Source organism: Sus scrofa, chromosome 5 (genome assembly GCF_054392235.1).
Source record: "Sus scrofa isolate SSC_HxYL_T2T_F1_AM1 chromosome 5, Sscrofa_HxYL_maternal_Yorkshire_Landrace_v2.0, whole genome shotgun sequence".
NCBI classification, from domain to species: Eukaryota; Metazoa; Chordata; class Mammalia; order Artiodactyla; family Suidae; genus Sus; species Sus scrofa.
Genome location: NC_139387.1, coordinates 11,722,896 through 11,749,859, shown reverse-complemented (window position 1 = coordinate 11,749,859; position 26,964 = coordinate 11,722,896). Strand labels below are relative to the sequence as shown.

At 44.4% G+C, this 26,964-nt stretch overlaps 1 protein-coding gene across 28 annotated transcripts in view; it reads right to left on the bottom strand.

Moving 5' to 3' along the window:
- Nucleotides 1–26,964, bottom strand: part of RBFOX2 (RNA binding fox-1 homolog 2) — a 272,076-nt gene that overhangs the window by 136,476 nt on the left and 108,636 nt on the right. For 7 of the 28 annotated variants that reach the window (XM_021091024.2, XM_085024590.1, XM_085024589.1 and 4 more), the window contains exon 1: nucleotides 16,204–16,460. The exons of the other annotated variants lie outside the window; for them this stretch is intronic. In XM_021091024.2, coding sequence (XP_020946683.1) covers nucleotides 16,204–16,218 — 15 coding nt within the window. In that variant the 5' untranslated portion in view covers nucleotides 16,219–16,460. Of the gene's footprint in view, nucleotides 1–16,203; nucleotides 16,461–26,964 lie in introns of those variants that run through there. 28 annotated transcript variants of the gene reach the window in all.

Here is a 26,964-nt window from a genome sequence, read left to right as displayed (position 1 = left end):
AACAAAGATCCCCTTTCTTCCAGTTTTCTTTCCTTTAAGGCTTCATGGCAATCTCTTCAAAGTCCCAAGTTTTAGAAACATGTCTAAGGTACTTCAGCCTTTCACTAACATTCTCCTCAAAGTCCACTTCCAAAGTCACTCTCACACTTTAGATTTCTGCTATAGAAGCACTCCACTTTTGACATAACAATCTATAGTTGTCTACTTCTGTATTAACAGATCACCCTCAAACACAGAAGCTTAAAACAACACTTACTGTCTCACAGTTTATCTGCATCAGGAGGCCGGGTGGGGTTTAGCTGGGTGCCTGTGGTTCAGGGTTTCTCTTATGAGATGCAATCCAAGTGTAGATAGGGCTACAGCCGTTTCAAGGCTAGACTGGCAAAGATCCATGGCCAAGCGCACTCACCTGGCTCTGGGCCTTAAATATCATCTCCTTGTCACGTGGCCTCTCTGTAGGGCTACTCACACATGGCAATTTGCTTCTCACCATGCAAGCACTCTGAGACAGAGCTGGAGAGGGGAAGCAACTAAGATGATGGCCACAGACTCTCTGTATCCAAATCTTAGAACTGACATCCGGAGTTCCCGTCATGGCGCAGTGCTTAACGAATCCGACTAGGAACCATGAGGTTGCGGGTTCGGTCCCTGCCCTTGCTCAGTGGGTTAACGATCCGGCGTTGCCGTGAGCTGTGGTGTAGGTTGCAGACACGGCTCGGATCCCACGTTGCTGTGGCTCTGGCGTAGGCCGGTGGCTACAGCTCCGATTCAACCCCTAGCCTGGGAACCTCCATATGCCGCGGGAGCGGCCCAAGAAATAGCAACAACAACAACAACAACAACAACAACAACAAAAAAAAAAAAGAACTGACATCCCATCACATTTGCCATATTCTATTCATTCAAAGTGAGTCGATAGGTCCAACCTACACTCAAAGGCAAGAGAAAGCAGAAAGGCATGAATAACAAAATGTAAGAACCACTGGGGACCATCTCAGAGGGTACCTATCACAGACTAGGTAGAAAGCATTAGAGCGGACTGGTCAAAAGTACTGACTCTGGGAGTTCCCATTGTGCCTCAGCGGTTGACATACCTGACTAGTATCCATGAGGACATGGGTTCGAACCCTGGCCTTGCTCAGTGGGTTAAGGGTCCAGCATTGCTGTGAACTGTGGTGCAGGTCACAGACATGGCTCACAGATCTGTTGTTGCTACAGCTATGGTGTAGGCCAGCTCCAATTTGACCCTTGGCCTGGGAACCCCTGTATACCATGGGTGCAATCCTAAAAAAAGGGGGAAAAAAAAAAAAAAGAGTATTGACTCTCACGCAAAACTACTGGGTTTGGCTCTTGCTTTTGTATCATCATGTGAAATAAGGATCATGAAATAACAGTCGTGAAAGGACCTGGCCTTGCACACAGGAGGCACTTAGGAATTTCTGTTCCCTTCTCTTTTCCAATCCTAACTGTAACAATCTTGAGAATTTCCCTGTTATGAGATTTAATCTGCAAATACCCAGTACCAGAGAAACACGATATTGAGCAACATACAAAAATATCATTTTGACTTTCAATGAGTCCAGGAAAATTATTTTTAATAAACTTAATTTAATAAAATCAAATGAGAAAACAAAAGGATTAAAAACAAACATCCAGACAAACATCCAGAACTAATGAAATATAGCAGAAGGGAATAGACACACAATAGCAGTTGTCCACACACACCCAAACATGTGCACCCCCCAATTCTGTCATCTGTTTTTTTTTTTTTTACTAGCTTAATTTTCTTTATTCTTTGACTTTCCCTGTTTCCCAATGGCAATGGTATTCTTCGGGGTGGCCAATTTCTTCAGCTAGTCCTTAGCCTAGTAGCCTGAAGCAAAGCCCAAACACTTTCACTGTCCCAGATAAGCAATAAATGACAGCAACTTCCTGACTTTATATACCAGACACACATATATGTATATATTATATACTATGCCTAAGAGAATCTAGTTGAGGGTTCAATTGTAGGTGTGCATTATAAATCTTTTCTATTGCCTCTTAGGAAATATGCCAAAGGTACTAAAGAAATGACTGGCAATCACCAAAGTCGTCTTCATTTCTAATTTCCATGCTTTCTTTTTAGGCCTTAATAGTTGGACTGCTTCTTTGTTCACAAAGGGCCAAGGACATGGGGCTGGCTTGGTGAAAGACATCTACACCAGTTTAAAAAAAAAATACAAAAACAAAGCAAATGAACTAAAAAGCTTGGGCATCCCAATCAGACTGCTTTCTTTCCAAGATCACCGCCTTCACGGAAGACTTTTTTTTTCCTTTTTTTTTTTTTTTTTTAAATTACTCAAATGAATTGATCACATCTGTAGTTGTATAATGATCATAACAATCTGATTTCACAGGATTTCCATCCCACAGCCCAAGCACATCCCCCCACCCCCCAAACTGTCTCCTCCGGAGACCATAAGTTTTTCAATGTCTCTTAGTCAGCATCTGTTCTGCAAAGAAGTTCCGTCTGTCCTTTTTTCAGATTCCACATGTCAGTGAAAGCATTTGATGTTGGTGTTTCATTGTATGGCTGACTTCACTTAGCATGCTGTCATCTGCTTTTAAGTTGAAATGCCAATCTTGGCAAAAAATATCATACCACCTTTTATCTGATCGGCAACTAAAAGTACAATAAACAGGAGTTCCCACTGTGGTTCACTGGTAACAAACTCAACTAGTATACATGCAGATGTGGGTTCGATCTCTGGCCTCGATCGATGGGTTAAGGATCCAGTGTTGCCGTGAGCTGTGGTGTAGGTCGCAGATGTGGCTCAGATCCCGCGTGGCTGGCAGCTGCAGCTCTGATTCAACCCCTGGCCTGGGAACCTCCAAATGCCATAGATGCGGCCCTAAAAAAAAAAAAAAAAAAAAAGGCAAAGAAAGAAAAAAGTACAATAAACAGAATAAATAAATCATTAAGGATGATTTAGATGCTATTATTTAGGTGTCAGTTTATCTGAGGAATACAGCATTCAACATTGACACTGGGGAGTAATATCCCCATTTTACAGATGAGACACAAGAATATAAAGATCATGTGACTTGTTCTGATGACACAGCAGGTTAACAACCGTGCCAGGAATACAAGTGCAACCAGCATGTGATGTAATACACAATGAAATTCGATTTTCATGAATATGGCGATCTAGCTAAATTGGCCAGTGATTAAGAGTTCATCTCACACTCAGGAAAAATAACCGACAGTTCTTTTAAAGAAGGAAAGGCAGGCTTTGATTATTTAACCTCTAAATTAATGGTCTAGATTCAAATAAGCAAATAAAACACCAAATGAGTTAATACACACATAAGATAGCCCCAAACCTACAGATATGAATTAAGTAGAATCCAAACCCAATATTTTAGTTGGCCACTTTGCTACAGAGACAGTTCATTATATGAAGACTATCTAATTAAACTTTTCATCTAATATCTGTGAAGTGCCTATTCCATGCTGGCCTTGTATTATAAGCACTGTACGTTACCTCATTTAATCACAGTGAAGGATGCTGAAAAAGCGTTTGTGAAGAGGACTAGCAAGCTCACATTCAGAGAAGGAATGAGAATGCAGTGCTTGAAACCAGCTCACGAGGTTTAAAAGCAGCACATGTTTCCAGAATCAAGATGGTAAAAGAGCTAGCAGCAGACGAGGACAACAACTCCTAAAATGTACTTTATCCACTGCAAAAAGAAACTAAAGAACATGCATCTTGGGAGCTATAGGCCGCACTCCCCACCTCTCCACCCCTGAGCCACTATGTGTGCTTCACCACATTAATTTTCTACCCCTTCAAGGTTTCCATTAAAATCTAAAAAAAAATGGGGGAGTTCCTGTTGTGGCGCAGCGGAAACAAATCCAACTAGGAACCATGAGGTTGCCGTTTTGATCCCTGGCCTTGCTCAGTGGGTTAAGGATCCGGCGTTGCCGTGAGCTGTGGTGTAGGTTGAAGATGCGGCTCAGATCCTGCATTGCTGTGGTGTAAGCCGGCAGCTGTAGCTCCAATTCAACCTCTAGACTGGGAACCTCCATACGCCATGGGTGTGGCCTTAAAAAGATAAAAGACAAAAAAAAAAGACCAAAAAAAAAAAAAAAAACTAAAAAAATGAATGTTTGCTTCAACAGTCCAAATTTATTCCCTAATTTAAAAATTTTACAACAAAATTCCATATTCTAGTCTGAAAAATGACAAAAGATATACAGATTAAATGCACATTAAGACAAACAGTGTTGGAGTACCCGTTGTGGCTCAGCAGTAAAGAACCTGCCTGACTAGGAGCCACGAGGATATGGGGGGTTTGACCCCTGGCCTCGCTCAGTGGATTAAGGATTCAGTGTTGCTGTGAGCTGGGAGGTAGGTTGCAGATGTGGCTGGGATCCCACGTTGCTGTGCCTGAGGTGTAGGCTGGCAGCTACAGCTTCGATTCAACCCCTAGCAGCCTAGGAACCTCCATATGCTTCAGGAGCAGCCCTAATGAGACCAAAAACAACAACAACAAGAAGACAAACAGTGTTAAAACATACATAGTAAAACAGGCAACTTTCTTATACAACTAGAAGCTTATCTCTCGGCATTCACGCATAAGGCTTTCATCTCTACCTAAAAATGTTATTCTTACTTCGAAACCCTGGTCCCAAGGCCTTTATCTTGTGCCTGTGCAATCTAATAGTTGTTACTCAATAACTACTCAATAGTCATTGATCTCTGCTTTCAGTCCCTCCTCAAACAGGGTAGACTGGCTTCTACCCACAGAACTCAATGCCAAAGCACTCTTTCAAGAAGGTTAAATAAATATTGCTGTACTGGAAAACTTAAGAATTTCTTGTTTTCTACAGAATAGTGATCTAATAGTATTCGAGATCCTCCAGTTTATCAAACCATCAAGCCATTTCTTCCATTTCTGGCTGGTCCCTTCATTATACCCCAATACTTCACTTTCTCCCTTCTTTCCACGCCACAAATGCCAATCGGTGCCTACAATATACCGGGTACCTTCCTAGGAGCAGAGGATATGGCAGTGCCTTCGCGGAGCTTACATTCTGGTTGGAGGAGAAAGGCAAGGAACAAATACACAGTGAGTCAGAGGGTAGTAGGTGCTAGGGAGCAAAAGAAAGATGGGAAAAGGGAATGGGAAGTGTTGGGCAGAGGGGTGGGGAATTACGGTTTCTCTCAGGTGCCCCTGATAACATGAAGCATTGAGAACTTTGTCTAGATACTCATGTTGCAACAGAACAAAGGGTGGGGAAAAAAATGTAACTGTAATGTATACATGTAAGGATAACTTGATCCCCTTGCTGTACAGTGGGAAAACAAAACAAAAAAAAAAAAAAAAAAAAAACAAAGGAGTAGAGGTTTCAGGTAAGCAAGGAAGTCAAGCTGCTCTCTGCGGAAAGAGCAAGGAGGTGGGCAAAGGGTGTGTTTGAACTGTTCAAAGACTGGGCAGGAGTAAAGAAGAAGAGGAGGCCAAAGACAGCCAGGGGAGCAAGTCACATAGGGCCTTAGAGCCCATGCAGGGCATCTGACTGCTTTCATGCTGAGTGAGGTAGAAGGCTACTGGAGAGCTCTGGTAAGAGGAATAATACAGTGTGACATTTAAAAGGGTCACTCTTGGGAACAGGCTTCGGAGAGGGCTTGAGGAAGAAGAAAAGTGGGGAGGTTGGTTAGAAAATCACCAAAACAACACAGGCAAGAGATAATGGCAGCACAGACAGGATGAAGGCAGTAGGACTCAGGAGCAGCGGTCAAGTTTCATGGTCATTCTTGACACCAGACCTTTGCTTACGCCAGTTCTCCATCTGGCTTGTATCTATTTAGTTCTCCCAGAATCCAGTTTAAATTACATCTTCTTCAAGAAACCTTCCCCAACCAATCCCATTTCCAGTGATTACCCATTGCTCTGAACGCTTACTGACACCTGCTCATACCACCGAGTGACTGACTGGCATTAGTTTCTGCTACAACCTACAATTATTTACCTATGTGGCATCTATGTCCCTATTTTACCACATTATCCTTGAGAAAGAAAACACTTTCTCACTCTTGGCATCTTCATTTTGCTGCATAAAATAGACATTTAATAAAGGTTCGCTAATAATTAAATTGCATCACCTATAAATTACTATTCCTCTAGAGAAAGTATCACATATTCACTTTCTCCTTAAACTGCCAAAGCCTGACAGAGCTGTGCTGAGGAAACCTGTGCCAGCACCTAGGCCACACATCATCTTGAGCTACTATTTGCAGAAGTTGCTTACTTAGCCACGACTAGTTTCTTTGGACCAGCGGTTTTCAAAGAGTGGTCTCTGGACCACCGGCATCAGCATCACCTGGGAATTTATTAGGAATGGGAACTCCCAGGCGCACCCAAATCTAATGAACTTGGAATTATGGAGGTGGGGCTCAGCAATCTGCATTTTCATGCACTATCAAGTTTGAGAATCATTGCTTTGGCCTAGAGGTCTCACAAATTACCCTGTTTTCCCAAGAGATTTCCATCCTGGCTCATATCCTCCTTCACCTCAACCATCAGCAGAAGTCCAAGCCTTCCAGATGGCTCACCCCATACAGCTCTGCACAGCCATGCTCCCGATCCCGTCTCCCACTCGCCCTCGCCCTCTCAGGCCCCAGCAGCTGTGAGCTACCCTCAGTCAAGTCTCCTGTACACCCGCTCTCTTCTCTGTGATGTGCCCTTCACCTTTTCGCTCTAAAGGAGACCTGCGTGCTCCCGAGAACGCGGCTTCTTCAGTGGAAGCTTTTCTCCTTCCCGTACATACCTCAGCAGGCCAAGCATCCCCCTCCTCCCTGTTACCATCTAGCGCTGAACCTCACAGGGATCCTCCTCGCCTTCCAGGACGCCTTCCAAATCTCGACACGCTCTTCCACCCCAAGTACAGGTCCTCTGAAACAGGCTCCACCCGCCTCATGGCTTAGGACGGGGCTCCCTGTCTTCATCTGCTTTATTAGTTTTGTCATTCTTGAAACTGCGACAACCACATAGATGATTCATTAACTACTCTGGCCTCCCTGGTGTTGCTGTTGTCCTAATTGCTTAAGCACAAACTATATTTTTTCACAACTTCTCCTAAGCCACCCACCTAGCATCACTCTCTGGGCACTGCCACCACTAATAACCATATCATCTCCAAAAATCTCAAGCATTTCAAGCATTCTCCTCTCACATGATCAAGTGTGCCCGCTCTAGTAGTTTCCCTACTGTCGCGTTTCTCCAGCCACCTCCCAATGGCTAATCTACAAGTCGGTCCCACCACTTCCCCAGCACCTCTACCCGCTCTCTCCTCCTCATGTTCTTTATTCCCTCCTAAGCCAGTTTAGATTCTAGGGTCCAACACTATATGTAAGGCTTTTCAAAAAATCCTAGTTCCCTTGTCCTCTTTCTCTTAATCTAACTTAGCTGGTAAAATCGCAATTCCTGGCTAAATCCAACTACTTATTTAACCCTCTTTTGCATCTAAACGATAGAAGATAGCTGGATTAAAAATCACACCATTGACTTGCCATCACTAATGTCAAGTTTATGACCACAGATTTTAAGCATCCTACACCTCCCCAATAAGTTCACTTTTTTTTTTTTTTGGTTGCACCCAGGGGATAGAGAAGTTCACAGGCCAGGGATAGAACCCATGTCACAGCAGCCACCCAAGCTGCATCAGTGACCCAAGCCACTGCAGTGATACTGCTGGATCCTTAACCTGCGGTGCTCCAAGGGAACTCCTACTTCCTATTTTTTGAGATGGCCACTACTTCACATCTTGTCCTGTCTCCTCAAACCTGCAACACTTCTTCTCCACTCTCTACACTAACACTTTCAGCTGTGTTCATCTTACATGTTATAAGGCAGACACAGAGGAGTCCCTCTTCCGCTGAAAACGCCAACAGCCTGCTTGGCTCTAAACCCACACACTCTGCCCTATTAAAAAGAAAAAAATCTGCTTCTGGCCAATCCCTCTTCTGTGTGCTAGATATAAGAGACTTTGTTCCTGCAATGATCCTCTTTCTTCTCAGCACCCCAATTTCTCCCCCCCACACTGGATCTTTCCTAGTGACATGAAGCATGCCTTAACATCACCCATCTTTCAAAACTCATCCCTTGAACCCACTACCCATCTGGTTACTATCCCAATTCTTTGCTCCACCCCAAACTAAATAACATTTCATTGTCGCAACAACTTCATCTGCCAATTAGCAACTCCAACTCCTTCCAACTGGCTTTTTTTCTCCACACGCCTCCATTTCAAACAGCTCTGATGGAGTTCACCAACCACCCACATCCTACCAAGGCCAGTGACCAGTTATATGGTGTTCAGTAACCCAAGCCCAATACTTCCTTCCCCAGTCTGTGATGTCACATATGTGTCTTGTTTCCCTCCTACCTTACCCACATCTCAGCATCCTCAGACCTCTAGTGAAATGCCTCAGGGCTTCAACCTCAGCCTGATTCTCTAGTTACATTTCCTCCCAATGCTTTAAATGTGCACCGACAAATCCCAACCATATCCCTACATCTCGCGTCTCTCTTCTGAGCATCAAATTGTCACTGAACTTCTGCACTCGGGTATCTACCAGACATTTCAGACGAAACAAGTCCAAAGCATTTTTTTTTTTTTTCCTGTGAGCTCTCCATTCTGTTGCAAAGAAATTCCCCCTCCCTTTTAATTCCTCAAACTAGAAGCTGAATAACTCAGATCCCTCTTTCATCTCACCACACACACCCGCCAGCTTATCACATTGCCCTGAGAGTCTAAGCCGTCACCTCTTGCTTCTTGACCTCCCTTATCACGTTTCCTAAAGAAAGTCAACTCCCCTGCTTAAAATCTCCCAATACCTTCCCATGTTAACCAGAACCAACTTCCCATCTCTGCATGGGGAAAGACCTGGCCCTGTCTCCCTCTCCAGTCTTATCTTCTCTACACTCCAACCACAGGCCGCCTTTCCGTCCCTTGAAGGCACTAAACTTATTCCTATCTGAGGACTTTGTATTTGCTGCTCCTTCTGCTTATGACACTTCCCTCCCAGAGTCTGACAAGATGGTGTTTCTTATCATTCAGGCCTTTTTCACCAGAGCTGAAGCATTCAGGGTGGTAGCACCTTTTCTCTATAGTACTTATTGGTTCCTGAATTTATCTTGTTTGTTTACATGTTTACAATTGTCTTTCTCCAGTCAAAAAGTACAAACTCTATGGGCAAGAACTTTGTTGTTCACACCCTTCCCTCCCCCCCCCCCCCCGAAAGTGTTCACTACACAGTAGTCATCAATAAATGTGTTAAGTGATTGTCATATTATTAATGTAATCACTTGTTTAGCCACTTTCCTGAGTTCTAAAATATGCAAACCAATTTTACCCAGAGTGTAAACATAAATTCTTCAACAATAATAGAAGCCCCCTGCTCTTGTTCTAATATACAAATCTGATCACATGATCTCATTTAAAATCCAGCAATGGCTCCTTATCAGAATAAGCAAATAAACATCTTAAACTATTTAGATGATCTCGTCTCTAAAATTTTAAATTTTCATCCCTGACTATTCATTCACCCCACACTCACGAGCCACACAGAGTTATGTGTGGCTCCTAAACATGCTCTTTCACGAGTCGATTCCTTTCGGGGAAGTAATGACCCTTTCTACTCTGCTCATCTGTCTGCTCCTGGAAAGACTCTTTTGAATCCCGAGAGCCATTAGCTCTTCCGTCTTCTATCTGCTTTGCCTCCTGTTGGATAGGAGAGAGCTCCCTACTAAAGCCAATCCCATCTTCTTAAAGCATCAGAGCTATCAGCCTTTCTCACATACTCCACTTTCTTCTCAAATGAATTTATTCAAATAAATCCGTCCCTACCCCACATACTCTCCTAGCTACCCTCTACGTTCTTTCAGAGTCAGTCAACCTTTCCCAACAACTATCTGTACTCACACTTTCTAGCTCCATTTCCTTCTCCCACTCCCCCCCCCACCCCCCACCAAACTCCTGAATTCCCAGGCTTCTGCCCTCATTGTGCTCCTAAAAAACCTTGCAAAGGTCATCAATGACCCTGGTGTTGCTGAAGCCAGGGACACACGTCAGTTCTCTCTTCCTGCCCCTCTTTTATCTTGGTTTCCGAGTGTCCTGGTTTTCCTCCTGAAGAACAAGCTCTCTGGAACCTTGTTCCCTGCCTCCGCTGAGGGTTCACCCCCTACTAGGCCTCCAGCTCTCTTCTTCCTCTACCTTTTCTCCCGAGGCCCGTCTTATCTTAGGCCATCACCCACAGCAGCAATTACTGCTGCGTGCTGATTTCCCAGCAAGTTACAGGTGAAGCCTCTATCCTTCCTTGTATTTCCAGACCTAGGTAGCCAACTATCTAAGCAGTATTTCCCCTTGAACAACTCAAAGTTACCCAAAAGTACTAAATCTAAAACCTAGCTCATGATACCCTTCATCTTCCCATCTCCAAAACCCTTGGACCACTCCCAAATCACAGCACTGTTCTGCCGACCGAACCTGCAGCACCTCTCCTGTGCCGCCTGCTTTCTCTAGCACGTGCCATCGTTACTATCCTGCCCCTTGGACTGTTGCACAGCCGTCACCTAACTTCTCTGCATTCTTACTCCTCTCTACTCTGTTTAGATGTCTTATAAACACAAATCTAATTATAAACTTCACTTCAGCCAACTTCCAATCCTACTCAAAATCTCCTAGTGGCTTCTCACTCCCTAGTACCTAGTCACAGTATCTGGCCTCCAGTGTTAGCTGAATTGAACTGTGTCTACCTTTTGTGATAACTCAATTTACTACTAAGTCTAGTTCTCTAAATGTGTAGACCAAGTAGAATGGGAAAATGGTGATAAAAAGTGAGCATTAAAAAATCCGCTATGGTGTTCCTGTTGTGGCACAGCGGAAACGAATCCGACTAGGAACCATGAGGTTGCAGGTTTGATCCCTGGCATCTCAGTGGGTTAAGGATCCAGCGTTGCCGTGAGCTGTGGTGTGGGTCGCAGATGTGGCTTGTGTCTGGCGTGGCTGTGGCCATGGCTGTGGTGTAGGCCGGCAGCTACAGCTCTGATTAAACCCCCAGCCTGGGAACCTCCATGTACCACGGGCGCAGCCCTAAAAGAGACAAAAAAAAAAAAAAAAAATCTGCCAGACTACAACCTGAATAACAAGCTGCTATTATTACTGTCACTGTCTTCTATTCGCTTAGCACAAAATAGCTTCCAAAAAACTTTAACATAAATTATCTCAATAATCTGTTGAGTATTAGTAGTCCCATTTTAAAGATCGGAAAACCAGTGCTAGGAAGGTTATATGCCGAAGAACGGCACCACTGAGACCAAAAGCGGTTCCTTCCGACTCACGGCCCACGCCCCTGTGTCTTGTGATGAAGCCGTCACCTACTGACCACCTCGTTCCTAACACGGCTGACACACAGCCTGCTCTAGCAATGTTCTCAAGAACTTTGACATCCTTGACACAACCTGGAAAATCACGGTGCACACAGTTAAGCGACTTGTCTCAAGCAGTTAGCGGATATGGAAACAGACTTCGAATTACCTTATTTCCATTTCTCTGCTCTAAGCCTCTATCAGGCTGAACCGTAGCAGTGATAAATCAGACACTATGAAACACATAAAAGAAGATGTTAAGTGTGGTGTAGTAAGTTCCGAAGCCAGAGAGACCAAGGTTCAAATTCTGCCTTTGCTGATTCTAAACTGTGTGACTTTGGCAAGGTACTCAAGTTTAGCAACTTACTTTCTCCTCTGTAAAAGGAAGGTAACAGCGAACTCCCACATGTGTTGAGGACTAAGTGAGGTATACGCTTAACATACACCTTATCACTCAATAACAAAACAAAAACATCAGGAGTTCCCGTCGTGGCTCAGGGGTTAATGAACCCGACTAGGATCTATGAGGATGGGGGTTCGATCCCTGGCCTTGCTCAGTGGGTTAAGGATCCGGTGTTGCTGTGAGCTGTGGTGTAGGTTGCTGTGACTCTGGGTGTAGGCTGGTGGCTACAGCTCCGATTAGACCCCTAGCCCGGGAATCTCCATATGCCGCGGGAGCGGCCCTAGAAATGGCAAAAAGACAAAACAAAAACAAAAAAATCAGCTTCTCCCGAAAGAAGATAGTGTTAAAAAAGAGAAAAAAAACAAAAAAACAAAAAAACAAAAAAACAAAAAAAACCAGAGCCACAGAGTTAAAAAAAAAAAAAAAATACATGGGACTGGTGCTCCTGCTAGGTGCAGCGGGTTACGAATCTGACTGCAACCACTCAGAGGCACTGGGTCAATCCCCAGCCCCACACAGCGAGTTAAGATCTAATGTGTTGCAGCTTCGATGGAGGGCACAGCTGCGGCTCGGATTGAGTCCCTGGCCCAGGAATTTCCATAGGACACAGGTGCAGCCACAAATCTATATATACATACACATGGGATGGAGTTTCCAGCCCTGCCCTTTACTAACCGTCATGTACTTTCTCTTGGTCTCTTTCCTCACCTGGACAACAGAGAGAATAACAGCTAGCCCTAGCACTTCTGTGAGGACGAAATAAGATAACACACAAAAGCACTTTCTTCATAGAAGAGCATCATACAAAAATCATTACTATCTGTTTACACACACTCTCAACCACTGTGTTATAAATTCTTTAAAGGCACGAGAATCTTTAATCCTCCTCGTATTTGTAATAGCTCATAGCATAGTCCTCTGCCCATCATAAACATTCATTTTATGTTGGCTGAACTCATTTGTCAAGAAGACAGTATTGAACTATGACAAAACAACAGTTCAGAATGAAATCCATATAGAATATGAGTTAAGAGAATGCCTGAAACCAGTCCAGTCAAGATCAGCTCAGACAGGGAGAACACAGCCTGACTTCTGGGAACTTAAATAAGTGGTCTATAATTTTGTTTCCTGGACATAAATTATCGAACAAGTAAGTTCCCTCAGTACAGGCATCACATGCCTCTCCCCTCTTCTCTGCCTCTGTCCCACACTCTCTCTCTCTCTCTCTCTCTCTCTCTCTCTCTCTCTCTCTCTCTGCCGCCCTCTCAGTTGTGGACAATGAAGAGGAGAGGAGGAGAATAAATGACACAACAGATACTTAACAGCATCACGTGCCTCCAAAAAAAAGTTTAGAAAAAATAACGGGGATGTTCTCTATCAGGAGGCAACTTTAACGAGGGTTCTCTACTCACAAGTACTTAAAACGCCGATTAAAAGGGAGACATTTTACATAAAACTGTGTTTATCAAAGCTCTCCCTGTACAAATTCAAAGGCATCCTTCACACGCTAGAGAAAACGCTCTAGGGAGTAAGTGGTCTGCTACACAAATGAGCAGGGTAAAAAGCTGGTTCGCGCTGCTTACTTACTGAGCATCTACTATGTGCCACACACCATGTTAAGCACATTTCATAGATTAACTCAAATCTCTGTAAAATCCTGCATGATGGGCATTGTTTTTCCTATGGGACCAGTGAAGAAACTGAGGTTGAGAGAAATTAAGAGACTTGTTCATAGCCACCCAGTTGCAAATGAGGTGGGATTTAGACCTAGTCAAGTCTCTAAAACCCACATCCTTTGCATGGTACCATGCTGCCCCTGATGCTACCAATTTCACTATAAAGGAGGGTGACTTGACAGGGAAATGGAAGAGTGTCCTGGTGGCTCAGTGGTTAAGGATCCTGTGTTGTCACTGCTGTGGCTCTGGTTACTGCTGTGGTTTGGGTTTGACCCCTGGCCCAAGGGCTTCTGCCCGCTGAGGGTGCGGGTAACACAACAACAGCAGCATCAACAACGAAGTAGGGAGATGTGGCAAAAAGACAGGTGCACAGCACAGACGGCATTCTATAACTCAGGGCTCTAGATGCACAGCAGCAGATGAAGGAGCCGCATCTAACTATTCAACCCGAGATGCCTGGATGACTTTCACTCTCCTGCTCTCCAGGTTCCAAGAATGCCCACGCCACTCAGGGGTACTGACAACTAAACACACTTCGGTGATTTTCTGGACCGCTTCGGACAGTGCCTTTAACTCACCACTGGTAGCAGACCAAGCAGGCAATGCGGGTGCTGTGTGTTTCACAGCTCTCTCATGTTTTCCAGGAACTCAACTTTCCTGCACAGCTGGATGTCTCCCTGGCACCCATACTGCTACACAAAATTCACCTCCCAGGACTTTAGAATTAGAAGAGATAATCTTCCAGGTGTGGAAACTGAGGTCAGAACACTTAAACGGTCACCCAACGTCCCCTGGTGGGTACCAGCCTCGCCAAAATTCTGATCTCCTATTGCCCATCCAGTAGGTGTGCTCCTCAGCAGCCCCTCGGTGCCCGCCTACGGCCTGACCACCTAGACCTCCCTCTCTCGACCTGGACGTGGTGCGGCTATGCCGCCTTCTGAACACTTTCATTGACCCGACAAACGTGTGCGACACTAGGCTAGATGATAAAGATCTTAAAGAGAGAGAGCTGACACATTTTTGTCCTCTGACAGCGTTACCCAAACTTTCAGGTGTCAGGGCGCACACAGAAAACGGCAGCATTTTCATAGCTCGAGTGCACATGGTCCGAGTGACAGGGGACTCCTGGGCCCCCCAGCTGCTTCCAGGGTTATCTTGGCATAACCATCTCTCAACCCAACACATGGCACTTTGGTTGGAAAGCTCTGTTCTAGGGCTAACAAATAAAAGGGACTGAGATAAACTCACAAATAACTGTAACAGAAGCACAAAGGAAATAAGTGAGGAGACTGTCACTGATTTCATCAAACACAAATGGGTGGACATGAGACTGATTCAACTTGCTTCCTTTTGTAACTTCTCTTCCAAACAAATCAAAAGACAGAATAACCCATCCTCTGGTTAACAGCTGATCAGTCCCACCGACAGGTCTGCAGAGACCCTACACACAGGTGCCTGGTTCACAGGAATGAACATCACTGAGAGGACAGAAGTCCTGTCAGAAAAGTTCTCTGACTTCTTCCAAATACTACGAAAATAAATCAGCAGAGAGGAGGAAATTAGACGTCAAGGTCATATTCAAATATGAAGGGAGAAGCAGGAAAAGCAACACACACACACACACACACACACACACACACACACACACACACGCCCCTCTGCGACCAAGCTCCATCTTCATAAACCTAGTGAAAATTCTGCTGTCTGATATTTATAAATTTAGCCTGCCTGAGCCAAGTAGGTTTCTGCAATTCCAGACATCTAGGCTAAAGGGCAAAGGGCAAAGGGAAACTTTCAAAAGCTGGCTCATAGCCAAGGGCATCACATCTCGGAGGCTCCCTTAGCAACACACAACAACTGTCTGCTCAGGGAGGACACCGCCATCTTTGCGAGGGATACAGATGTTCTGTTTCTCAACTAAAAGCAGGGCTTTCGCCCCGTGTATTATTTTCCTTGTCATTCTTCTAAAAGTTATCACATTTCATAATTTAAAAGCCTCTCTAATCCCAGTATGCTTTCCTCCATCCCAACTACACCATAGTTAACAATAAATTAAAAGAATGTAAGGTATTAAATTGCTGGCAAATATAAAATGCTTTATAATGTTTGGTTATTAATTACTATTCTAGCTGCTACAGACTTGGTGTCGAACCATGTGCAAGTCACCCTTTGTGACTTAATTACTTCCCTCATAAAATTTTAATAACAACAGTGACCTACTTCACAAGACTTTGTGAAGGACAATAAAAATTATTAGATAAAAACTTTCAAAAGCTTATTTCTAATTAAGAATCATACCGCTTCTTGGCTCTCAATATCTAAAGGTTTGGTTTGGTTATCAAGGTCAGTGCCCCCCAAGCAAAACACAGGTGGATCCTGACCCACCAAGAAGACAGAAGCTCCCGGGGGGAGTGGCTCACTTCACCTGCCCCCTGCCTTCTCCAAAGCGCCCAAGCCCAGGGGGACGGCGCCACACTGGGAGCTCAGCCCTTGCGTTCAAGGCTAACAAGATAAACAACACTAAAAAAACCCAACAATCCCCTGCCACGAGCACTGGGCTAGGCTTTAAAACCCTCACACCTGTGAGGCGAAGGGGCTGTGGCAGCCTGCGCTCCGTGGGGAAGGCCGTTTGTGCAAGAGCAGAACCTCGCAGCTTTCCACTCCTTATATGTGCAAGTGCAAACCTCACCCACGGCACTGTGTACTCACCCAGAGGTACATCATGTCAGACCCGGCTGCTCAAACTCAGAGGCCAGCTGATCCTCGACTGCAAAAAGGCCCTTCAGTGAACTGTAGGAAAGGAGGTGCCAGAATGGGGGGCAGAAGTTCGGGTGGGGAGAACCCCCCCCAGATCACTTGAGTTTGGAAACCTAAAAAACGACCGGTCTCCTCCCCCCTCCTCCCTCCTCTCCAGCTGACGGCTCTGTTGTTCTCTCTCCTCCCTCTCACCCTCCCTCCCTCTCTCTGGGAGTTCCCAGCCCTGTGCGTCTGAACCGGAGTGTACAGCACACTCTCCCTGTATTTGCCTGCAGGGAATCTCTCTCCGTCATTCTACTTCTAGAAACACAATCATCACTCACAGAGATTATTGCAAAAGGCAGGGGTGGGTGGCGTTAGTAATAAACCACCGGCACCGGTTCCTAGCAGCTAGACATAAACTAGTTTAAGATGGGTTCTTTAAACATGAATGAAGCAATCAGAAAAACTCTGCCCTCCCAGATCAAGGGGAGTGAGCCAAGCCTCCCCTCTGCCCCAGTTCTTCCGAGCCCCTTGCAGAAGCCAAGCGTGAGCACAGAACCTGCTCTGAGCCTACATTCCCTCCCTGCAACGTCAGCCTTACGCCCCATCCTCTAATAATTCACTATCATTCTGCCAGTAATAATTCTGAATCTTAGAGGATTTTAGAACATAGGGGAAATTACATATAAACTCGACTAGTTTTTCATCTTTTTTATCACCACCCTCGTTCAAATCAATAGCGCCTCCCCTTCTAAAGGGAGAAAAAACAAGGGTTTTAGAATCAAGGAGCTTTTGAGCCTGCAATGTTGCAGGCTTTCCAACATGGCAACAGGGCAGGGTACAAAGCCAGGGTTTGAAATCTGGGTCTATAACTACCATTATCATGGCCTGGGGAAAGTTATTTAACCTGTCTAGGCCTCTTGTCTCCTCAACTCAAACCACGTACAACACCCCTTTTGGAGTTGCTGCAATTAGATCGGATGGCATCACTATGTCAACTATCTGCCACATCCCTGGTGACCACGATTTCCAACCTAGTTGAGTCCGAGCATTTACTAAGTTCCTCCTCTAGGCCAGGCCCATGTTTATCCATTATGGTCAATGGTGGAGAACAGGGGGCAGCAAATCATCCGTCCCAGTGGTTTTTATTCAGAAAACCACCAATGCCTCTTCCACACGCCAAGGCCCCCGCTCGTTCCTACTTCCCTACCCAGTTCTCCCCGTTCACATCCAAGATGCGCGGGGCTGTCAGCCCCCTCTGGAAGCCTGCTGTCTGTGCCACGACACTCAGCACGCCTGCCAGCCACCACCCCAGACACTCACCCGTACCTACCAATCTATGCCCTTTAGTCCCATCTTCCAGGGGAGAGCGCCTCTCTTGTGGGCCATGGAGCCTTGTGCATAGGACCTGGCACACAGTAGGTGCACAAGACATTCTCAAAGGATCATGTGTCTTGAGGAATATTTTACCCCTTTAACTCATTAAAAGAAAAAATAAAACCAAAACAAGAGGCCTACCGCCTTCCAGCTGCCTCCGGGTTCTGTTCCCCTCAGACATGTTGAAACAGCTCTCCCACTTGTTAAATCTCCAAGTAAGGGCTGCACGCCTCACGGTCAAGGCAGGCCCAGCGCAGGTCCTGAGGACCTGGCCTCTGTCTCCCTCGCACGTCTCACTGTAGAGCCGGCTTAGTTACCTGCTCCGGTGGGGTTTCTTTTGCTCTTAGAGTCGAGGTCAAGCCACTTTGCCTTTTCGTCCACACTATGCTAAGTGCATAGCATAGCAAGAGCACTTGGGACACTGCTTCCCTCCTCCCGCCCTAACGCTCCCTGGTGAAACCTGGAGAGGTGGGGCAGGCGCTCTTCTCAGCCTCACCCCACCCTTCTCTTTTTCTCCGTGCAGAACCTCTTGGCTTCCTCTGAAGTCAGGATTACCTCAGCTCCTAGCGCAAAAGAGGAGTAAGAGTCTAAAGTCTAAAATGCAGACGGCTTTTTTTAAAAAATGGGGAAACAAATCTTGGCTTTCTAGAAACTGCTACTTAGAGTCTTTGGTTTGTCCATAATCAATTTTTATCAGCAAGCTTCCCCTCTGGTTTCACAGCCCATGCTCTAAATCTTAAGTCATCAGACCTCCCTGCAATCCATTCTAAGTAACTGTTGGAGAATCACACTATTAAGAGATTATGACAGTCCTTTCGAGCTCGCTGAAGACACAAAATTGTCAACATTCGCTCAATTCTTAACGAAGCATCAAAAAACAAATGCAGTAAAATTTCACACATTGTCACTTTATGGTGTTATCTTTTAATGAAATCTGGGATGGGATAACGATACCCCTGTTCCCCTGGAGCAAAGCAGGAGAAAAATACATAGAGAAAAGACATCCTTAGAACGAAATAAGAAAAATTTAAATATGTCACAAAACTCTGAAAACTACCTCCAAACCTCTCATGAGTGGAATCACTGTTAACTTCTTTGGAACCACAGGGAGTTCGCTAATTCCTACTCCCAAGGCATCTCTTCCTTTCCTGATCATCATTTTAAGAACTGGGTGGTTTATTCGATGTGTTTTCTTCACATTAAAACAAAACAAAACAAACAAACAAACAAAAAACCCATAACCTTCAAAGATGCATGGGCAAGCTAAGTGGATTTTTAATTCATGCTCCTGCTTGTTCGTATTTCCCTACCTTAAAAAAAAAGAAAAGGAAACAAAGGGGTGGGAGAAGACAAAATTCTCACCAATCAAGTCAAATAAGGAAACCTCTGCTTTATTGTTAAGAAACACAAAAGTCCGAGGCCCCATGAGGAAGACCTGGGAGGGTCGCAGTCGCACACGGAACCATAGGATATGCATGCACTGCATCCTGTCAGAACAGCTTATCAGACTGCACGACTGTTCTCCAAGCTTATCAGCCTCTCTATCAGCCCAGAGGAGGGAGAGGGGATGGGTGGATCTGAGCATCATAGAAGGAACTCTCCTCGAGAGGCCCACAGAGGAAGGCTGGCTCGCCTCCTTCTGAGAAAGAGAAATTGGATTATCTGGGACAACATCATGGGTGCTGCCAGTAACTCTGAGCTTATAATGCAGCCTGAATTCCTGCTTCTGAGAGCACTGATTCTGTAATGTGAAGACTCTGGTGGGCAGAAAGGGTTTGGAGCCACATTTTAGATGCTCTGCCTCAAAGTCTAACAGTTGAAGAGACAGCATGTTTTATGCCAGGTTCTCTGTGGGTGTAAAAGACTGGTGGGGAAAGTGTGAACATCTGGGGAACCAACACAATTTCGCAAAAATATCCCTGAGAAATCAGGCACTGACAATTTTTCAAAAGAAATGGGAGGCAACCCTCTCTACATAATTTATACTCCTCTCACTTTTGGGACTGGTAGAGACAACAGTCTCGCCACGACAATGAGCTACAGAAATGGGCCAGAGGAGGTCCAACTGCATTTGACTCAAAAAAAAAAAAAAAAAAAAGTTGAACGAATGGGGCTCTTTTAACCTCATTTCCTCTCAGCTTAAAATAGCAAGGATTCCCAGCGGGCAGCTCTCTAATAGAATTTTGTTACTCAAAATGTGACCCATGGACCGGCAGCAGCAGCATTAGCATCAACAGGGAGCTTCCTAATATGAAGACTTAGGGAGGTAAAATCAGCATCACAACAAAAGCCACAGACACGTCACAAGCGCAGAGAAGTCTGAAAAGCCAGCCTAGACAGGGCACCGTCCTCACCAGCAGCACAGGCTCCTGGAAGACAGGGAGGGGGATGCCCATCTTCACGGCGCTGGAAGACTAACTAGAGAGTGAGGGTTCCAACCCCGCCGCCGATTTCAACATGTCACCACCGCCCGCACGATTTCCCGAGAACACACCATGGGCCAGAGCTCTGCGTGCACCATCTCAGGGCGACTCCACAGCATCTCTGAAAGGCAGGCCCCAGTTTACCTTTTTCATACGCAGAAGAAAACGGGGACTCACTTTGCCTGTGGTCTCACAGAGCCACAAGTTAAACAAAAATGGGTAAGACTCCAAGATCAGCTCAACTATATCACACATTGTCATTGATAAAATCAAATCAAGATTGCGAATCTGTGGAAGCCGTCGCCTGTGCTCTCTCTGCCCATCACCCACACAACAAATAACGGTGAAGAGTTATGGAACCTGTGCACACACACGCCTCGGGAGCTTCCGAAGGCTGTGGTTCTCTTAAGCGCTGCTGCCACCACGACAGAGGTCAGTAAGAAAAAGGCTCTGGAAACTTCTTAGGAACTGTGGTTACCTTCTATGATGCCTAGTGAGCTCCAGTTGCATACACAGAGAACAGGGTACATCGCAAAGCTCGCCTCTTGGAAAATCTACAGGCAAATGGATTTGTTAGAGTCCTTACCCCCCGTTTTTAGGGAACCTAGAGTGACTGCCTGGAAAAGAGGAAAATGCGTTATCTTAAGAGCTGTGTTTTTCCTTACTATGTTTCAATAATATTCTCAAGTGATCTCTGACTTGTAACTAACTTGCTCCAGAATCCCCTCCACTCAAGCTTTGACCTCATGAAGTCTCCCGCCCCAACCACTGGTTCATTATCCACCTGCTCCAGTCCTGTCTTCCAGTCCCTCCTAGGTCCAGCTTCGATTTCATGGTCCATGATTATAATCCCTCTCTTGCAAATATCCTCAATCATGTGTCCTCCATCACTGGCATTTAGCAAAACTCCAATCCTGGTTAAATACAATCTGCCTAACCAAGCTGACTGACTTCACTATACATTCATGATCACAAATGTCAACTAGCCCTCGGCAACGCCACGCAGTCCTAGCAAAGCTGCCCTGTGAGCTCCCCGTCTCTCCAAAATGACTACTTCTTACCTTCTCCTGAAACCTACTTCATTCTTTCCCCACCACCCAATCATCAGCTGCTGCTCTACCCAAGCGTTTCATTGTAAAAAGAGAAGCATTCAGATGGCCCCTTCTGTCCACCAAGTCCACAGTTCCACCTAGAAACACACGCATCTCCTCGTCCTTACATTCTGTTACAACAGAGGAAGTACCATGAGCCTCGGAGGCCCGTTTCGCTTTCTGTGCTCACACCCCTGTGTGAGGGCTGTGCTGCTCTGTTCACAACCCACTCTCTCCTGTCTCATCACTCCCTCCCCTGCCCCCATCACTATCAAGCCACCAATAACACACTCATCTTCAGAAAGCCTCCCCTCTGCCCTCATACACTGATGGGCTAAGCACACCTGGGATCACCACTTCGGAAGGCCGTCTGGCAACATCTATCAAATTCTGAAAGGTGCGCGGCCTGTGGCTCAGAAATTCCACCTCCAAGGAACCTATCTCAGAAAATCCCCTCAGTGTCGAAGGAATGTCACCAGAGGGAACCTGTAAGGGTAACAACGTAAAAACACAAATGTCCGATAACAGGTGAGTGACTAAATGAACCAAGGTTTTAAAAATCTTCCTTGGATCTCTCACCCTCCTCCAGCTACTCTCTCCATTTCCCTGCTCACCACTTCACAGGAAATCTTCCCAAAAAAAGGACCCACGCCAGTTTCCACTTCTTCACCTCTCATGTCTTTAACCTACTCAGTGTCCAAGGCCTCTGCTCCAGTAAAGCAACTGGTCAGTGTCAACTACGTCCATGCTACTCCATCCGGTAGACACTCGGCTGTCCTCAACTTATCAGAGCTCTTAGCAGGATTCAACAAAGTTGGCAACGTTTTTAAAACATTCTCTTCTTCTAGCTTCTGCGGTACCACAGCCCAGGTTCTTTCCCTGCATCACTGATCGCCTCTTCTTGGTGTCTTCTTCTGGCTTCCGTTAACAGACCCCCAAAAGGGAAGAGCTCCTCGGGGCTCAGTCCCGAGTCATGCTCTCGCTGAGCTGTCTTAACCATTCCCATTGCTTCAAATATCACCAACACACTGATAATCACCAAATTTGATCCCTATCCCAGGCTCTCGATTCTCCACCCCCATCACCCTTGAGATCTGCCATCTACACTTGGAACTCCCTACCTCAATAAATGGTACCACCTGGCAATGAAAGCCAGAGACCTTTCCCTTATCCCTCACCCCTCACATCTAAACCGTTAACAGGTCCCAGGTATCTGACCTGTCCTGGTCCTCACTGCCATCACCTTAACAAAGCTACCATCGTCTCTTTCCGGAACACCACAATAGTTCCTCCATTTCCACTGCTGCTCCCCTTCAAAACATTCACCACATACCAGCCCAGGGACTTTCTAATCAGATCATGTCACTTCTTCGATTCCACCGCTTCACATTACACTTAGGTTTGTTTCTATCTAAAGCCCTATAATGGCCTTTGAGGGGCTGTATAATCTGCCACGTGCCCGTCTCTCCAATCTCGTTTCAATCACTGTGCTGTAAATACACTGATCCTGTGTTGGGTCCTCAAAGAGGGCAAACCCATCCTCTCCCCGGCCCCCTCTCAGCCCCTTTATTCCCTGTGCTTGAAATCCCTCCTCATCCTGCCTTCATTCTTGGCAGGGCCGGCTCCTTCTTATGTTTCGGGTCTCAGGGTGAATTACACTCCTCAACTAAAGCTCTCCATTCGACTCTATCTGCTTGGAGGTCCCTCCCCACAAGTCCGTATTGTCCATATTACGGTGCTCTGTTCCTTTTCTTCCTAACAGTTATCAAAATCTATGATTAATTAACATATTTGTTTGTTTTCTCATTTGTTACAGATTTCTCCACTAGAAAGTAGCTTTTTGCGTATCTCACACAGAACTGAGATCTTCTATTATGGGACATTTTATCCCTTAACTTTTTGCTAGGGAAGGTCAAAGTTATTTGTAGGAGTTTCTGGCACTCAGGCAACTGTCTAACCAAGTCCTATAAATAAAGTTAGAGCGCAACTAATATCACCCTAGTTACCAAAAGGACTCAAAGTTTTATCACAGCTACAAAACATAAACACATGCCAACACCAATGGCTTTAGAATGTTACAGTTTTAAATGACCATAATATTAATATGAAAAAGAAATTACAATTTAATCATTTACTTTAAGCTAATTTGAGTGTAAAATTCCAAACTGCCTTTACTATCAATATATTTTGCTCAGTACAATAAAATAACAGCATCCCAATCCAAGCTTCACTAGAATCAAACTTGTTGTTAATTATTTACAGTCTAAAGCTATGTGTCCAGCGCATAGCCACTGGTCACGTGTGGCTATTTGAATTCAATTTTAATCAATTAATACTAAAATTTCTGTTCTTCAGTCACACTTGCCACATTCCAAGAGCTCAAGAGCCACATGAGCCTAGAGGCTATTATAATGGGCAGGTCAGATATAAAACATCTCCATCGTCACAGAAAGACCTACTGAACAGAGCTGTTCTACAAGATGATAATAACTAAGAAATGAAAGGCCCTCCAAATACCCAGAATATCAAAATGTTCATACACTTTCATCGGCAGGAAAGCTCCGCCAGGCCTTCTCTTTGAATCTATTTATTTTCATTTTGGAAATGTTTCTGCCCTAGTTATCTGGCAACTTACCCACCACAAATTTAAAAAACAAATTAGGAAAGGGAGCTAAAAGCAGTAGGGGACACGTTCCAGAGGAAAAAAGAGTATTATGTGAGAGGCAGCCACATTAGGAGCAAGAGAAAGCAAGAGGAAAAAAAAAAAAAATCTAAAAAGCAGATAGGTTATCAAAAAGCAGAGAGATATCGAAATGGGGCCACTTAGTGAGGCAAAAGCAGGAAAAGCTCCTGAAATATCGCTCTTTTTTAGTCCTAAACAATAACTGATGTTGACAACTGTGTTAAAGCCATTAAGGAAAGTACAACCACTATATTGTTAAAAATAAATAAACTGCTTACGCAACACATTTTAGAAAGGACTTACTTTCCAAAATAAATAAACCTTAAACATCGTAGTGCTTAAAGAAGAGGAAATCCTCTCAGCAAGTTGGAATACCCCAGACGAAAAATAACTCATTCCTAAAATATTCTGCATAGTCAGGTTGTATCCAAGAGTTCAGTTTAACGAACATGAACGAATGCTGCTTACAGAGCAGGTACAGACATGAGACTAAGACAAGGTTCTTCAGCTGGTGAATTACAGTTCATCCAGACAGTGGAACACCCTGGAGCCCTGCGGGGGCGGGAAGGGGACGAGGAAGCTCTTTGAGTGATAAAAGAAAGGTTCAGAACAATGTACAGCACAGTGCCATTAAAATTTTTTTTTAAATGAGGAATTATACACAAAAAGGAAAACACCCACTACTTCTCGGATAAAGACACTGGGTGACTCAAGACAAGAACTGGGGAGCAACTATTTACTAATATACGGCCATTCTGTACCTTTTGGATATTGAAAAATGTAAATGTTTATTTAAAAAAAAAACCAATAACCTTAAATTAAAAAAAAAAAAAGAAAATTCTCTATCCCCTAGAAAGGTATAATCTAATAGATTATCCAGGCTTCAAAAAACAAGGACAAATGACACTTTTTCCTTTACCAATGACTAGACAGCTAAATATTTAACACCTATATTTTATTCTGACTAAAAAGCTCACTCTATACTATTTGAAATCACAAGAAACCAGTTTCAAAAAACTCCACGCTGAACTTGAACTTAAATGGAAACTGCAATGATCCTTAGCATTAACTTTTTAAAAAAGTGTTTGCATAAAAGTGTATGTATCCCAAGAAAAAAAATCCTTTTATCGGATAATACGGGAAAGACAGGTTGAAAAGCTCCCAAGGAACTAGAGCATGTCTTCCGCACCACGTGGGAGGCAGGGTCAGGTCATTCTGACGGTCCCTGAGGGTGCGAATGCCAGTGGTTTCCCAGCAGCCTTTCTTCTTCCCCAGTAACAACCCCCCTCTTCCATTCTAGAACATTAATACACATACCCTCCAAAAAAAGACTCTCTCCCAACCTCTGCTGCAGCTAGGTGTGGCCACGGGCTAAGTTCTGGCCAAAGGGATGTCAGCAGAAATGTTATGTGGGACTTCCCGGAAGTCTTCTTAAGTAGGGGAGGGGATCTCTCTTCCTCCTCCAAACCGCTCCACGGAAATGCAGGAATGGTGGCCAGAGCTGGGCCACATCCTACAGACGGAGAAGCAAAGAGCATTGAGGATCCTGAATCCTTCACAACCATGGAGCACTGCATCAGCCCTGGACTTCCAGACCTTGTCTGCATGAAAGACAAAGTCTTGTTTAAGCCACTTTTGTGGGAAGGGCAGGGAGAAGTCTGTTCTGCGAAGGTGAACTTAATTCTAAGTGATACTTACAAGAGTCAGTTATTTTACCGTAACTTTACAAATCAAAATTCAATGTCACACAAAGCTCTATACACATTACAGCCCTGATAACTAAGAGAGAAACTGTCAAAGAATCTTGAAATGTCTAAGGCTGGAAGTCTAGGCCAAAAAGCCAACCAGTCTGTCTCCTTAATCTGCTGTCCCTGATCATTTCACACCAATATAAAATTTTTTAAAAACTTTCTTTTTTTTTTTTTTTTTGGTTTTTAGGGCCGCACCTGAGGCATACAGAAGTTCCCAGGCTCGGGGTCGAATTAGAGCTGCAGCTGGAGCCTATGCCACAGCCACAGCAAGGCAAGATCCAAGCCATATCTGCAACCTACACCACAGCTCATCACAATGGCGGATCCTTAACGCACTGAGCAAGACCAGGGATCAAACCAGCATCCTCGTGGAGACTAGTCAGGTTTGTTACCACTGGGCCACAACAGGAACTCCTAAAATAAAATTTTAACTTAACAATTCCTGAATTTTAGTAATGAAAAAAGTCAAATACATATACACTCTCATTTTCTGTCATCTGTAAAATGGGAGCAATGACTCAGGGATGTGGTCAAATCCGAACGCAGTGCATTAGCTATTCTGTAAACAGAGCATTATATACCATCTTTACCTTCACAACTACCACTGTTAGTAGCTGACTGGTGAGTGCGAGGCACAAAAGAAAAATAAGATGAAAGCAAGTACAGAGACTCCTGGGTTTGAAGCACAAGGAATTCCATGAACTTGTCAAACCTCTTTCATCCCTTCCTTATCTCTTTATCTACCAAAAAATACTACATCAGGAACTTCAGTTTCCTTCTTTAAAGCACCAGGGAAAAGAAAAGAGTTTAATGGTTCTAAGGGAGAAAAAGAACTGTAATAAAGGGTTTAAAGCAATTAGTGAATATGATGTATTTGAAACATATAATCCTGTTTTTAGAATTCCATGATTTGTCCCTAGGTGGTCCAACAATTTTTAAATTGATGCTAGCGATATTTTTCTTCTATAATTTATTCATTCAAAAGAAAAACACTCAATGTACATATACAGTTCCTACTGCGTACGCAACAACCTGTCATTTAAGAATGAGATGCTATCCATATATTGCACACACTGTAATTCAAAAAGATACATGCACCCCATGTTCACAGCAGCACTATTCACAATAGGCAAGACACGGAAACAACCTAAATGCCCATCAACAGATAAATAGATTAAGAACAGCGTGATACATATAGACAATGGAATGCTACTCAGCCATAAAAAAGAATGAAATAATGCCATTCGCAGCAACATGGATGCAATGAGAGATTATAATACTAAGTGAAATAAGTCAGAAAGAGAAAGATAAATACCATATGATATCACTTACATGTGGAATCTGAAATATGGCACAAATGAACCTATCTATAAAACAGAGACAGACTCACAGACATAGAGAACAGA